This window comes from Mauremys reevesii, linkage group 10, assembly GCF_016161935.1.
Source record: "Mauremys reevesii isolate NIE-2019 linkage group 10, ASM1616193v1, whole genome shotgun sequence".
NCBI classification, from domain to species: domain Eukaryota; kingdom Metazoa; phylum Chordata; order Testudines; family Geoemydidae; genus Mauremys; species Mauremys reevesii.
In genome coordinates this window covers 48,526,233-48,542,106 of record NC_052632.1, presented here as the reverse complement: position 1 = coordinate 48,542,106, position 15,874 = coordinate 48,526,233, and the positions used below count along the sequence as shown (strand labels likewise).

The 15,874-nt window shown below is 48.6% G+C and overlaps 1 protein-coding gene across 4 annotated transcripts in view; it reads left to right on the top strand.

Annotated features, from left to right (window-relative positions):
• The window catches only part of TBC1D24 (TBC1 domain family member 24), a 77,715-nt gene that overhangs the window by 49,682 nt on the left and 12,159 nt on the right, over positions 1-15,874 (top strand). For all 4 annotated transcript variants that reach the window (XR_005585647.1, XM_039492414.1, XM_039492417.1 and 1 more), the window contains exons 3-4: positions 10,890-11,048; positions 14,554-14,617. Coding sequence is in view for 3 of the 4 variants with exons in the window: in XM_039492414.1 (XP_039348348.1) it covers positions 10,890-11,048; positions 14,554-14,617 (223 nt within the window). In the remaining variant the exon portion in view is untranslated. The remainder of the gene's footprint in view (positions 1-10,889; positions 11,049-14,553; positions 14,618-15,874) is intronic.

Sequence of the window (15,874 nt, the reverse complement as noted above, 5' to 3'; positions counted from 1 at the left end):
GCGTTGGGGGGGAGGGGTAAATCACTGCAGAAGCCGAAAGACAGTGGCTTACCATGGCCGCATGCAAGCTGAATTCTGATGCCTGGACCTGTGTCTGTGAGATCTGTAACTCCAGAGCTGCAAGCACTCACTATTAAGATGAAAAATGCGACCTTGTAGGGAAATCACATGTGCTAGGTGAATAGTGCTGTTCACTGTGAAAGAGTATAACCATTGTTCTGTAAAATGTATCTTTCTAAATATTTATCTCCCTCATGCAGCTGCAAATTTTTCAACCATCCCTACTCCATCCCAAAGGCTAGCACAGATAAGGCGGAGGAAAAAGAAGACGCGAGATGAGATGTTCTCGGATATTATGGAAGTTACACGCAATGAAAGAGCTCATCTGAATGAGTGGAAGGACGTGGTTTCAAATTACAGGAAAGAGGCCAGTGAACGTGAGGACAGGAGGGACAACCGAGATGAGAGGTGGCGGCAGGAAGACCGGCAGGAAAATCAGCGGTGGCGGCAGGAAGATCAGCGGTGGCGGGATGCAACTCTGGGGCTGCTGCGTGATCAAACTGACATGCTCCGGCGTCTTGTGGAGCTTCAGGAGCGGCAGCAGGATCACAGAGTGCCGCTGCAGCCCCTGTATAACCACCCTCAACCCTCACCATGTTCCACATCCTCCTCACCCAGACGTGTAAGAACGCGTGGGGAGGCTCTGCACCCGCCCACTCCACCCCGTGGACAGCCCAACCAGAAGGATGTCGTTACTCTGAATTTTTTTTTAATGGCCTTCTCCATCCCTCCTATCCTCCTCCCAAACCACACCCTTACTTCTCTCCCTCTTTTTATAATGAATCAATAAAGAATTCATGCTTTTTAAACGAGAGTGACTTTATTTGCATAAGTAAGCTGTACTCGAAGGGGGAGGGGGAGTTGCTTACAGGGACTGAGTCAATCAAGGGGGTTGGGTGTTCATCAACAAACACAGCAGTCACACTGTACCCTGGCCATTGATGAAGCTCATTTTCAAAGCTTCTCTGATGCGCACCGCTTCCTGGTGTGCTCTTCTAATCTCCCTGGTGTCTGGCTGCGCGTAATCAGCGGCCAGGTGATTTGCCTCAGCCTTCCACCCCGCCATAAAGGTCTCCTCCTTACTCTCACAGAGATTGTGGAGAATACAGCAAGCAGTAATAACACAGGGGACATTGGTTTGGCTGAGGTCTGAGCGAGTCAGTAATGTGCGCCAGCGTGCCTTTAAACGGCCAAATGCACATTCCACCACCATTCTGCACTTGCTCAGCCTGTAATTGAACAGATCCTGACCACTGTCCAGGCTGCCTGTGTATGGCTTCATGAGCCATGGCATCAAGGGGTAGGCTGGGTCCCCCAGGATAACGACAGGCATTTCAACATCCCCAACTGTTATTTTCTGGTCTGGGAAGTAATTCCCTTGCTGCAGCCGTTTAAACAGAGTAGTGCTTCTGAATACGCGAGCGTCATGAACCCTCCCTGGCCATCCCACGTGGATGTTTGTGAAACGTCCCTTGTGATCTACCAGTGCTTGCAGCACCATTGAAAAGTACCCCTTCCGGTTTACGTACTGGGTGCCCTGGCGCTGCGGTGCCAAGATAGGGATATGGGTTCCATCTATCGCCCCCCCCACAGTTAGGGAATCCCAGTGCAGCAAAGCCATCCACTATGGCCTGCACGTTTCCCAGAGTCACAACCTTTCGTAGCAGCAGCTTAGTGATTGCTTTGGCTACTTGCATCACAGCAGCCCCCACAGTAGATTTTCCAACTCCAAATTGATTCCCGACTGACCGGTAGCTGTCTGGCGTTGCAAGCTTCCACAGGGCTATCGCCACTCGCTTCTCTACTGTGAGGGCTGCTCTCATCTTGGTATTATGGCGTTTCAGGGCAGGGGCAAGCAAGTCACAAAGTTCCATGAAAGTGCCCTTACGCATGCGAAAGTTTCACAGCCACTGGGAATCGTCCCACACCTGCAACACAATGCGGTCCCACCAGTCAGTGCTTGTTTCCTGGGCCCATAATCGGCGTTCAATGGATAGAATCTGCCCCATTACCATCAGGATCTCCAAAGCGCCGGGGCCTGCGGTTTGAGAGAATTCTGTGTCTACGTCCTCATCACTGTCATCGCCGCGCTGCCGTATCCGCCTCCTCCTAGCCTCGGTTCGAAGGTCCTGGTTCAGCATATACTGCACGAGAGTGTGCGAGGTGTTTAAAACATCCACGATTGCGGTATTGAGCTGAGCAGGGTCCATGCTTGCTGTGCTATGGCGTCTGCACAGTTCACCAAGCAAAAAAGGCGCAAAACGGTTGTCTGCCGCTTTCAGGGAGGGAGGGAGGGGTGAGGCTGTACCCAGAACCACCCGCGAAAATGATTTTTGCCCCATCAGGCACTGCGATCTCAACCCGGAAATGCCAAGGGGCGGGGGAGGCTGCGGGAACTATGGGATAGCTATGGGATAGCTACCCACAGTGCAACGCTTCCGAAATCGACGCTAGCCTCGGACCGTGGATGCACACCACCGATTTAATGTGTTTAGTGTGGCCGCGCACAATCGATTTTATACAATCTGTTTTACTAAACCGGTTTATGTAAATTCGGAATAATCCCGTAGTGTAGACGTACCCTAAGTGACCCAGGACTGATGACTTTGGGCAGCTCCCAATCTCTCTCTTTAGCAAGCAGTTAGTAAGGAATGCTGCACATGCATGACTGGCTACTCAAACATATGCATGACTCCCAAGTAGAAATTTTCATAAAGTGATGTAGCATTTTTCACACTGTAGGGAGCTCCTCGCTACACTAACATACTCAGTGCATTATTTATGAGGTCCTCTCTGCATTCAGTGAAGTTGTGGGGGAAAGAAAAGAAACCAACAATAGCTGAAATAAAAATACTGTAAAACCGAGCAAACACTTGGGACCCTTTCCCACACTCAGGCCACCCTCGTGGCATGCAAAATTGATTCTCCAGAGCTTGGCCCAGCTGATTGCAATCTAATCCTTTAACACCTTGTTTGAGCCCTTGTGTCTCTTCCACCAGATCTACTTGGCTGTGGCACTTGTACTGATAACTGGCTTCACCATCAGATGCAGATGCAATAACACTTTTTAAAACTTCTGTTATCATGGGTTTGAGTAGATTGATTCCTTCTTTAACCCAGGGTAATAAAGGGTGGGTAAATGTATTGATCTTTGTATTGCGAATCCCAAGGGTTCAAAAATCACGAGACAGGCCCCCACAACTCAAGAGACTGGATTTTAAAATCATGCTTTTAAAAAATAATAAATGTGGGGATCTTTTACTTTGCCTTTTGGTTTCTGAGCCTATAGGGTGCACTTGGATCATGTTTTCAAGCTTTTCTCTGCAACCATGAGGATGCAAAACTTTTTTTTTTTTAACAAAAGCAGAGATTTTTCTTCGAGAGATGTCCCTGTGGGTGCTCCACTCCAGGTGTTGGTGCATCCCTGTGCCTTCGCTCGGAGATTTTGACCACAGTACTCGTACCTGCCCCACGCGCTGTGTGCGCCTTAATGGTATGCGTGCGCTACTGGTCGTCTCAGTTCCTTCTCTACCGTCCCCGACCTGAGACAGAGCTCAGCAGACTTGTTAGATAATTTTTTCTCTCCCTTGTTCAACTCTTTTCCCTCTTATTTTATCTCTTCTCTTTAAAGCAAAAAAAACAAAACTTTTTTTTTCCTGTCAGCGCAGCCATTTTCGACATGCCTGGCTCTCCAGGTTTTAAGTGCTGCTCTAACTGTAATGACGCCATCCCTCTTTCAGATGGCCACTCTAATGTATTAAATGTTTGGGGGAGTCCCACATCCCCCAAAAATGTGTTAATTGCAGCAAATTAAAATCCAGGGCACACAAAGACAGGGAGCTGCAGTTAAAACTACTCCTGCTGCAAAAATCTCTCAGACCAGCCTCAGACTGGGCTCCAACTCTGCTATACACCACAGCCCCCCTGCTTCAAAGAGACAAAAGAAAACTTCAAAAAAAATCAGTCTCTCTCACCCGCAGAGTATTCACGGGGATAAGACTTCTCTGGGTATTGTTTCCCTCCCCGCGCTCCCCAGGCTGAGTGCCTTTGATACGCCGAGCGAAACCCGCCTGCAGCTGCAGCAGTTGCACTAACCTCCAGTGCCGAGGCTTCAGGCTTTCAGTTGCCTGCCTCTCAGCAGTGGAAGCGGTGCTGACACATACTAGCCTGCCTGACACACACACACACCCCGCCCCAGGCTCCTCTTCTCTCTCCCGGCACTGTCAGCCTTTGAGCTAACCAGCAGTGACAGAACACTCAGGACACCGATGCAGAGGAATCCCACCTCACAACAAATTCCTCTTGCTCAGCGCTCCCCTCACAGAGGCACTGTGGCACCGCAGTTCACACACTCAAGGGACCTGCTGGTGTCACCTATCTTGCAGTCACCCTACTTAACACCTACTTCTCTCCAAACACTCAGGCAAGGTCCGCACAGCTTTCCTCCAGTGATGAGGAATCTGGGTTGCAGGGAGAATTTTCTTCTTATCAGATCTCCCATCCACAGCCATCAAGAGAGGTCATAGAAAAGCTGTCTGGTCCTACTCCAAGGGTCTTGTCCCATGGTGCGTGAACCCCTGCATGGCACCACCCATGCCCTCCCACCACAGTGGCAATATTGGGCTCCATGGGCTCCTTATACTCAGGACCACACTCGTTTTACCACTGCAGCCAGGCGTGAGACCAGCTTGGTACCACCAGCTGACAACCCTGCTACTGACTCCAGACACCAGGCAGCCATGTCGCAAGCACGGGCTGCCTCTAACACAGTAGAACCAGTTGTTCCACCTGATGAAGCATTGCTTCCTCCTCCTCCGACGTCTTCAGACGACTTCTCAAAATTTCAAGACCTGTTTAAAAGAGTTGCCAATGAGCTACGAATTAACCTGGGGGAAGTCCCTGAACAGCAGCATGAGCTAACCGACATCCTGCAGCCCTCTTCTTTTTCTAGAATTGCATTACCTATCAACGCAGCCCTTTTAGAACCTGTCAAGGCCATTTGGCAAACCCCGACTGCAAGCCTGTCTACCTGTAAGCAAGCAGACTGGAAGTACTTTATTCCTTCCAAGGGCTTGGAATTCCTTTTTACTCACCTAGTGCCAAACTTGCTGGTAGTAGACGCAGTTAACCAAAAGAACAAACACCAGTTTCCCCGCTCCGCCCCTTCTGCCAAGGACAGTAAGCAATTAGATCTGCTCGGACGTAAGGTATACACTTCTTCCATGTTGCAATTTCACATTACTAATTATACAGCCATTCTAGCAAAATACGACCACAAAAATTACAATAAATTCATGGACTTTATTGGTCACGTTCCAGAAGAAAAGAAACAACAATTTACAGCCATAGTTTCCAAGGGACAAATCTTCTCCCGCACTGCTCTTCAAGCTGCCCTTGATGTAGCCAATACTGTGGCATGGTCCACTGTCACGGCAATCGTGATGCACTAAGGGTCATGGCTCTCATCCTCTTCTTTTCCCTGGGAGGTCCAGGGTAACATTGAGGATCTCCCCTTCGATGGTGACAAACTATTCACCTCCACCACGAATGACGTACTCCACTCCATGAAGGACTCCAGGGCAACTCTTTGGTCTCTAGGAATTCAAACCCCTACAACCAGAAGACGACAATATAGATACCAGCCTTACCAGTGACCACGCTACCCCACATACAGCCAGCAATTCCATAGATCTCACAAGCAACAGCAACAACAACAACGCCAGAGACCCAAATACCAACGCCGCTGTCCCAAATTGGTTGGAGTATCTCAATCCCCTCCAACCAATAAGCAAATTTGAAGCCTTGGTCAAGGGTATAGAAAACAATATTCCCACTTCAGCGCTTACACTGCCTGCCCCTATTTTTGGTCACCACCTATGCCCATTCTCCCATCAATGGCGAAATATTACCACCGACAAGTCGGCTTTAGAGGTCATCACAGTTGGCTATTCCATCCCTTTCCTCTCCCCGCCTCCCTCCCACCCACCCTCCCCATCCCTCTTCAGGGACCCCTCTCATGAGTAACTGCTCCTCCAAGAAGTACAACATCTCCTTCAATTGGGGGCAGTGGAAATTGTGCCTGAACAACACAGAGGGAAAGGTTTCTATTCCCATTACTTTTTAACAGAAAAGAAAACCGGGGGATGGCGACTGATCCTTGACCTCAGGCAGCTAAGCAAATTTATCAAAAAGCAAAAGTTCAAAATGGTTACCCTCACCACCATAATCCCAGTGCTGGAGCAGGGCAATTGGTTTTCATCCCTCAACCTATTTTCATGTGACTGTTCACCCAGCCCACAGATGTTTTCTTCATTTTACCCTCGGTTAGACACATTTTCAATACAGAGTGTTGCCCTCCGGCCTATCTACTCTCCTCCCCACCCCCCTTGAGTTTTCTCCAAACTCCTAGCCAGGAAACAGGAGCTTATAATATTTCCATGCCTCAACGATTGTCTCCTCAAAGCCTCAATGCTCAATGAAGCTCTTCAATCCATGCAGCTTACCGTCGTTTGCTTCCTTTCCCTTGGCCTACAAATAAACAAAAACAAATCCACCTTATCTCCTACCCAACAATTGGAGTTCATAGAAACGCACCTTGATCCCCGAACGGGAATAGCGTCTCTCTCCCGCTTGATCATTTCAACACCAGAAAACTCCTGTTTACAAAACTTTGCAACAGTCCCCCGGTCACAGGATGAGACTGCCTGCAACTATTAGGCCGCATGGCCTTGTGTACTTTCGTGCACATCTATACATGAGGTGCTTCCAATCTTGGTTGGCCACAGTTTACAGACCAAACATACACGCTCTAAACAAGCCTCTATCCATACCCTTGAGAGTCAAAGACTCCCTCCAATGGTGGACAGTTCCTTCCAACCTCTGCTCAGGAGTCTCTTTTCTCTTGGACTCCCCATCACTCATAATGATGAGTACCCATGTCCCACCACACAGCCCAGGGGCTATGGTCTTCCACCAAAGCCTCCCTACAGATAAACATCCTAGAACTGCGAGCCATACGCAATGCCTGCCGTCACTTCCTCCCATTCATTTGGAACCAACATGTTCGGATAATGACAGACAACATCGTATGCATGTTCTATGTCAACAGGCAAGGAGGGACTCGATCTCACTCGCTTTGCTCAGAAGCCATGAAGCTCTGGAATTGGTGCTTTGCAAACAACATCTGGATATCAGCCGCCTATCTTCCCGGGGCCCTGAATACCAAGCTAAGGAGACGTTTTCCCTGGGATCACAAATGGGAGAAAAATGACATGATCATATGCGATATATTCCGTGTTTGGGACTATCCAACCCTGGACCTGCAAAGAACAAGAAATGTCCCAAATTTTGCTCCAGAGTGGGATTGGGCAAACATTCCCTAGGAGTTGCTTTCCTGATCTCATGGGCTCAACACTTAATGTATGCTTTTCCCCCGATACCAGTTCTCCACAGAGTTCTGAGAAAGATATGAACAGATTGTGCCACGGTAATTCTGATTGCCCCGTCGTGGTCCAGACAACCATGGTATCCGTTCCTCACCAGAATGTTAATTCGTCCACCAATTTTGTTGCCTCTCACTCCAAACCTCCTATTGCAACAACACGGCTGATTTCTCCACCCCAACCTATCCATGTTTCACCTCAAAGCTTAGTTCCTTCGTGGTTCTCACAAAGCAAACTAGCATGCTCTGAACAGGTTCAAAGAGTACTCTTACATAGCAGAACACAATCTACTCGCACCACATATCTCCAAAAGTGGAAACGATTCATACACTGGTGCTCGAACAACCAAATTCTTCCCACTTCGGCACATCTTCCAGCCATACTTGATTACCTACTACACCTGAAGCAATCTGGCTTTTTTTCAGCTCTATCAAAGTCCACTTAGCTGCCATAGCAACCTTTCATGACAAAATCGAGGGTACTTCTGTTTTTGCTCATCCAGTCACCAAGCACGTTCTTAAAGGGCTCCAATCCCTATACTAGGACATTAAACCTCCTACTCCTCTGTGAGACCTTCACTTAGTACTAACCTGTTTAAAGCAACAACCTTTCGAGCCCCTAGCCACTTGTTCCCTCTTACACTTCTCTATTAAAACAGCATTCTTAGTGGCAATCACCTCCACCAGACATGCAAAAGAAATAGTAGCTCTCATGGTGGACCCACCCGACACAGTATTTTTTAAGGATAGGGTTACCCTCTGATTTCACCCCAGATTTCTTCCAAAGGTACATTAGTCATTCCACATCAACGAACCTATACACCTACCAATCTTCTTTCCTAAACTGCATGCAAACTCCTTTGAATCCACAATGCATACATTGGATGTATGCAGGTCTTTGTCCTTTTATTTGGATAGAACCAGACCCTTTAGGACAGGGACGGGCAAACTTTTTGGCCTGAGGGACGCATCAGGTTTCTGAAATTGTATGGAGGGCCAGTTAGGGGAGGCTGTGCCTCCCTAAACAGCCACACGTGGCCCAGCCCCTGCCCCCCCCCCGCTTCTCACCCCCTGATGGCCCCCCTGGGACTCCTGCCTCATCCAACCCCACCTGTTCTCTGACAGCCCCTGGCCCATCCATCCCCCCTGCACCTGGACCCCCTGCTCCTAACGCCCCCCCCATCCAACCCCCCCTCCTTCCTTACTGCCCCCAGACCCCTGCTCCTCCAGCCACCCCTTCTCCCTGACTCCCCTGGAACCCCTGACTGTCCCCACCACCTCATCCAAACCCCTCCTTCCTGACTTCCCCACGGGATCCCTGTCCCCTGACCACCCCAGAACCTCCACCCCTGACTTCCCCCTGCCGCGCCATCCAATCCCGCCTCATATTCCGAACAGCCCCGGGTCCCTGTCCCATCCACCCCCTCCTCCCTGTCCCCTGACTGCCCCCAGACTCCCAGCCCCTGACTGCCCCCTGCCACCCCATCCAACTTCCTCTCTCCTTCCTGACTGCCCCCCCTGTCCCCATTCAACCCACCTCTTCCCCGCCTTCTGAGCGCCCCGACCCCTATCCACCCCCCTGACCACCACCACCGCGAACTCCCCTGCCCTCTATCCACTCCCTCCCTCCCCCCTAGCCCCGTTACTATGCTCCCTGGAGCAGCTGTGGCTGGCAGCGCAGCTGCACCAGGACAGGCAGCCGCGCCGCCTGTCTGCAACAAGCCACACACCGCGCAGCACAGAGCACCAGGTCAGGCCCCGGCTCTGCAGCTGTGCTGCCCCAGGAGATTGCAGCCCAAAGCATTGCACCGGCAGCACAGTGAGCTGAGGCTGCAGGGGAGGGGGAACAGCAGTGGAGGGGCCGGGGCTAGCCTCCCGGGCCAGGAGCTCGGGCCGGACAGGAGGGTCCCAGGGGTCAGATGTGGCCCGTGGGCCATAGTTTGCCCACGTCTGCTTTAGGAACTCTTCCAGACTTTGTCTCCATTGCAGAATGATCCAAGGGGACACCTATTTCCACCCAGAGACTTTCCAACTGGATCTCTGCTTATATCCGCCTATGCTATCAATTAAAGGAGACAATTCTGCCAGCCTGCATCAGAACTCACTCCACTAGAACTGTAGCTAGCTACCTCCGTGGCTTTTCTACGCAGAGTTGTTCTGCCTGACATCTGTAAAGCGGCCACTTGGACTTCCGAACACACATTTGTTAAGCATTATGCCCTGACTCAAGGCCCTCTCACTTTTACACGATTGGGCAGAGCTGTATTATCTACCGCATTCCTACCAGATCCGAAGTCCCTACCTCCTTGAGATGCTTTTCAGTCACCTGGAGTGGAGCACCCACAGGGACATCTCTCTCTCGAAGAGGAGGTCACTCACCTGTGCAGTAACTGACGTTCTTCGAGATGAGTGTCCCTGTGGGTGCTCCACTACCCACCCTCCTCCTCTCTAATTCAGAGCTGGGGTAGCCTCTGTTGTAGAGAAAGAACTGAGGAGACCGGTCGTGCACGCGTACTATTAAGGCACACTCAGCATGTGGGGCAGGCTCTGCACGTGCGTGACCAGTATGAGTACTTCTGTCAAAATTTTCCAACGAAGGCGCCAGTGATGCACCAACACCTGGAGTGGAGCACCCACAGGGACACTCATCTCGAAGAACATCAGTTACTGCACAGGTGAGTAACTTCCTCTTCTCAATAATCCCATGATTTCAGAAGCCAGGGCTTTCAGAAAACACCAAATATCATGAGACTCATGATAAAATTATGGTAGATGGCAAATGCATCTGACGAAGTGGGTATTCACCCACGAAAGCTCATGCTCCAAAACGTCTGTTAGTCTATAAAGTGCCACAGGACTCTTTGCTGCTTCTGTGATCTATGTAACTCTTGTGTGACTGGGATATTTGCAGGAATTCTCTAATTCCACAAATACAAACAGGACTCAAGAGACAAACAAGTGTTTGAATATCTGGCTGGACTTGCTGTATTTTCTCCCCTGTGGGTTGTATCTCTCTAGTGCTGGTACTAGTGGGACTATCCTTGAGTGGCAGATCTAACTGAATTTGTTTTTTAATATATTTAAGATATTTCCCCTGTTCATTCAAACATTTAGCTCCTCTGCACCAGCCATTGATAGCATGGCTGAGTAAGAGCTGCAAAGTTCTCTCCAGTAAAGCTACTAATCATCATGGATTCCACCAAACAGCAACAGTGTTTCTTTCCTTCATTAAACCACACTGTCCTCACCTCATGGCCTGGAGCTTCAGAGAGCAGGGTACTTACCGAGGCACTTCCACCTAGGCATGTTCTCACATTCAGCTGTCCCTTCTGTGTGTTGCTTGTCAGATTATCTTCTCTCTCTCAACGGTGTCTCCCATGTTTCACAGACAGAACGTGCACTTGGCAGTGCATGCTGAGAACTTCAAGTCCGAAATCGTCAGCGTGAAAGAGATGAGAGACATCTGGTCCTGGATCCCAGAGCGCTTTGCACTTTGCCAGCCCCTATTGCTTTTCACCACTTTGGAGCATGGCTGCAGCCTAAACAGGTAACTTCGTCTTTCCCAGTTGTACACGTAGAAAAGAACAGCTAAACAATGCTAACTGGGGACAGAAATCCTCATCCAAAGCATGGCTCACGAAAATGTGCATCCAAAGACTATTATGGGAGTGACAGATTGCAAATGCCAGGGAAGTCTGAATCTCTCCTCCCCCATCTCAGTTACAGCTACCACAAGGATAGCTTCCAAAATTAGAGGCTAAGGTCCTGCCTCCAATTAGGGCTGGACTCCACTACTGGGAAGCTCAGTGCTGCTGCAATCAATGCAGCTGGGATCGATTTAGCAGGTCTAGTGAAGTCCCACTAAATTGATGGCAGACCACTCTTTGATCAACCCCGGTACTCCAGCTGTCTGAGAAGAGTAAGGGAAGTTGACTGAAGAGTGTCTCCTATTACCTCAGCACCATGAAGTCACGTTGGTAAGTCAACCTGAGTTCCGTCAACTCAGCTACATTATTCATGTAGCTGGAGTAGCATAACATAGGTCGACTTAACCCCGTAGGAAAGACAAGCCCTCAGTGTGAGTACTAGTCATGAATTACCCCTGTTTGAGTGCCAACCTTAGGAATTGTAGTTAATTCATAGAATCATAGAAATGTCAGGCTGGAAGGGACCTCGAGATCTCATAGAGTCCAGCCCCCTGCACAGAGGCAGGACCAAATAAACCTAGACCAGTGCTGACAGGTGTTTGTCCAACCTGTTCTTAAAAACCTCCAATGACAGGGATTCCACACCCTGCCTTGGAGGCCTGTTCCAGAGCTTAACTATCCTTGTAGTTAGCTATTTTTCCTAATATTTAATTTAAATCTCCCTTGCTTCAGATTAAGCTGATTTACTTCCTGTTCTAGCTTCAGTGGACATGGAGAACAATTGATCACTGTCCTCTTTAGAACAGCCCTTAACATGTGTGAAGACTGTCATCAGCCCCCCTCAGTTTTCTCTTCTTAAGACTAAACATGCCCAGGTTTTTAACCTTTCCTCATGGGTCAGGTATTCTAAACCTTTTATTAGTTTTGTTGCTCTCCTGTGGACTGTCTCCAATTTGTCCACATCTCTCCAAAAGTGTAGTGCCCAGAACTGGATACAGCACTCCAGCTGAGGCCTCATCCCTGCCAAGTAGTGTGTGACAATTACCTCCAATATCTTATATACAACACTTATGTTAATACAACCCAGAATAATATTAGCTGTTTTCCCAACTGTATCACATTGCTGGCTCATATTCAGTTTGTGATCAACTATAACCCCCAGATTCTTTTTAGCAATACTATCTCCTAGCCAATCATTCCCCATTTTGTAGTTGTACATTTGATTTTTTTTCCTTCTTAAGTGTAGTACTTCACGTTATTGAATTTCATCTTGTTGATAATAGTTAGTCCTGCCTTGAGTGCAGGAGACTGGACTAGATGACCTCTCAAAGTCCCTTCCAGTTCTATTATTTCAGACCAAATATCCAGTTTCTCAAAGTTGTTTTGAATTCCAATCCTATTCTCCAATGTGCTTCCCACCCAGATGTGGATTAAGATTTATTGGGGCCCTGGGGGGCAGGGACACAGGTCAGGGGTTGCTCTTGGGCACCCTGACACCCCACCCAGGGCAGGTGGAGGGTCTGGGGCTCCCCACAACAGCCCAGGCTCCCTGGGCAGCTCTTACCACAGCCCAGCTTCGGCTTCCAGCCTGGCTTGGGGACATGGCCTCCAGGGGGAAGAGGAGGAGCAAGGAGCAGGACCATAGTTCTAGTGCCGATGGGGCCCCCCACACACACTTCTACACAGGTTATGGTGCTCCTGCAGGTGCCCCCAAATTGGCCGTGGCCCCTGGGCACAGGCTCCATGGGCATCATGAGTGAATCTGCCACTTTCCCATCTCTCTCAGCTTAGTGTCATCTGCAAATTGTATAAGCCCTACTCTCCATTCATTATCTGTGTCCCTAATGAAAATATTTAAATCATGCTAAGCCTGTTAGTGTGAAATGTCAACTGCTGTAACTGGCTGGGTTGATGATGACCAGTCACTCACAAAGCTCTTACAGGGAGCTGAGAGCCCAGGGAGCCAGCTCCATTCCCAGCAGGGAGTAGAGAGCCTCACGGGGGGAAGCTGGAGCAGGGAGATCCGCAGCTGGAGTCTGGTAGGGAGCCAAGAGCCCAGGTGGCAACCCAGCTGAGAGTGGGGAGCCAGGAGCCTGGGCAGCAGCCCAGCTTGGAGCTGAGACCAGGAAGCAGCCCAGATGGGGAGCCGGGAGCCAGCTTTCTTGTCAATTGCATGATAAGAATGATAGCCAATAGATGTAAGTAACACATGTCACCCTAACTACACCAGTATAAGCCCTACTCCTCTCGTGGAAGTGGAGTTACGTCGGTGTAGTAGGGCACGTGGGCAGGAGCAAGGCTGTAGTGTGTACACTAACATAATTAGGTCGGGATAAGCGGCCTTATGTCAACCTAACGCTGTCGTGTAGATCAGGCCTAAGACATGTCTAAACCCAGGTGATGAGCCACAACTTGTCAGTCCCTTTGGAGCAATGCACACTGGCTCTCTGAAAGTTTTGCGTTTCACGTGATAACAATAAGCAGAGGTTGCCCATCTCTACTCTTGGGAAGAAGAAGGCAAAGGATAAGCTGCAAAAGGAAAGGTGGACTTAAAAATATGCAGGATGAGACAGGAGTTTAGTTTGGGGGAGAGCTGTCATGGGTTTTAAAAATCCAGGTATGTGGTTTAAAAAAAAATTCCTGAAAATAAAAATAGCCTAGCAAAACCCACTTTCCCCAGTTGTCTCCTGTGAAGTCGCTTTTATCCCTGAAATGTGTTAAAATGGTACAGCCTAAAAATTAACGGTCAAAATATGTCAGTCTTGCTCTGTTCCCAAGACAAGTGAATTTGTTATAGCAATAACTTGGCATCAGATGAAAGGCATTATCCTTGATCTGATCCTGTGTTCACAGAAATGACAAATGGGATGGGAGGTGAAGCTGCCAAGAATGAATTACCAAGAAAAAGAAACAGATAAGTGGGTTCCTTCATCTTCTGCTCCAGCACAGAGTGCCTGTGAGAGTGACACACATCAGTGAGAGGAATGAGCCTCAGCATTTGCCTGCAGAGGCAGAAAGCTCTTCATGAACCATGACACCAACACACGGCCTGATTCTCTGCTATCTGGTACCTTGCATAGTCAGTCATTTACCCCATGCAAAGTGATTGAAAAATGATGCTGTTCCGATTCTATAGTATCTTCCCCCCACTCTGCTCAGGTGTCTCTGCAAGGTGCAAGGCAATGGAGAATCAGGCCCCTAGTCTTTTTCAGAGCTTGCTGCTATCCTCTGCCTTGTATTGTTGAAAACACTGGCAGTGGTACAGTCAGCCCCGAGCAATCATTGTACCTCATGCCAGCAAACAAATCTTAGGCTGGAGAGGTAGTTCGGGCACTGCAGATCACATACCACAGTTAATGTAAGCAGTGTGATGTTTGCTTAAGGAGCCATCTCTTCACATACCAGGTTCTATTCTCACAGTGAAGGACATGAACCAACGCTCCTCGTGATCAAGACAACAGCCAAAGAGGTAAGTAGGGTAAAAGGTAACTGAGGAACTTGTGATGCCACATACCACCTGGTTGCCTAAAACCCATCCTGTCCTACACAGTTTATTATGCAAGGAAGAAGGAGATGGTGTAGAAATTCATTTCTTATGGCTTTTGACTTAGGTACTCCCTGTGTTGTTCACTAGCCATGGGGGACCTCCAGTAAACTTTATACCAGATTAAATACTTTAACCTGGGTCCAGGTCTGGCATCCCCTTTGTTGTAGTTCGTATGAGATGGTGGCAATGGTACCAGATTGCAGTAACTTCCACGAGACGTCTGACATCCATTTTATTATGTATGTGCCCTGTTAGGATGAGGACTGAAGTGAGAGCCTGTGGAATTGTGCTGAACTGGACTTTTGTGATCCAGAGAAGGCATTTTCCTTTTGCTCAAGGATAACCTGGTACAGTAGCAGTGCTCAAAAGGGAAAGCAGTATTGGGTTTCCTATTACACCAAAAAAAAAATTGAGTGCTGATCTTATGGTTGTATAAAACCAAATGCACAGTAGCAGTGAAATTTCATAGAGCTCTGAGATGAGCCACTGCACATGCGTAGAGGTCTTCTGGTGACAGAGAGTGAGGGCCTGCTGCTAAATACTGTGTGGCTTTTAAAATTCCATTACAATATATTCAGCTCCTGCTGCAGCCTATGGATTTCTCTCTCTGGTTTTATCCTTGCTGGGTGCAAACTCCTGCAGCAGTGGAGGCCTCATTGTGCTTTGTTGCTCACATGTAGTGCCATTGCAGTCCGCAGGGGTCATTTTCATTGGGTTTGCATGCAAGTAAATTAAAGCAGAATTTTTCCCATTGTTTCTAATCCTCAGACCACAGTGGCTAGGTAAGTGGTTCTTGTGGTGCCCATGATATCCAGAGGAAGGGGAAAGAGTGCATCTGCCATCATAAATTTAATTTGCCTCTTGGCTTATAGAGTGCTATTAACTCTAGCTGTGTAGGTGCTGCTGGCCTCTGCATGAAGAAAGCAAATAGTGATCTGTTATGTGACCCCTCAGAAAATAAGGAAGAAGCGGAAGGAAGGGGAGAAATGCGAATAGTCTAAAAGGACACTGTCTATTTTCTGTTTTGTACTTTCCATGTTTATAATTGCATCTTAGAAGCTAGAAAAAATAATTTACTTATTTCCCCAGATATTTCCTTCAGATATTGTGTTCGTTTTTTTCTTACTTCCAATGGAGCAAATTCCAGTATTGGGCCACCTTTTTGTTACTTTCTATGTA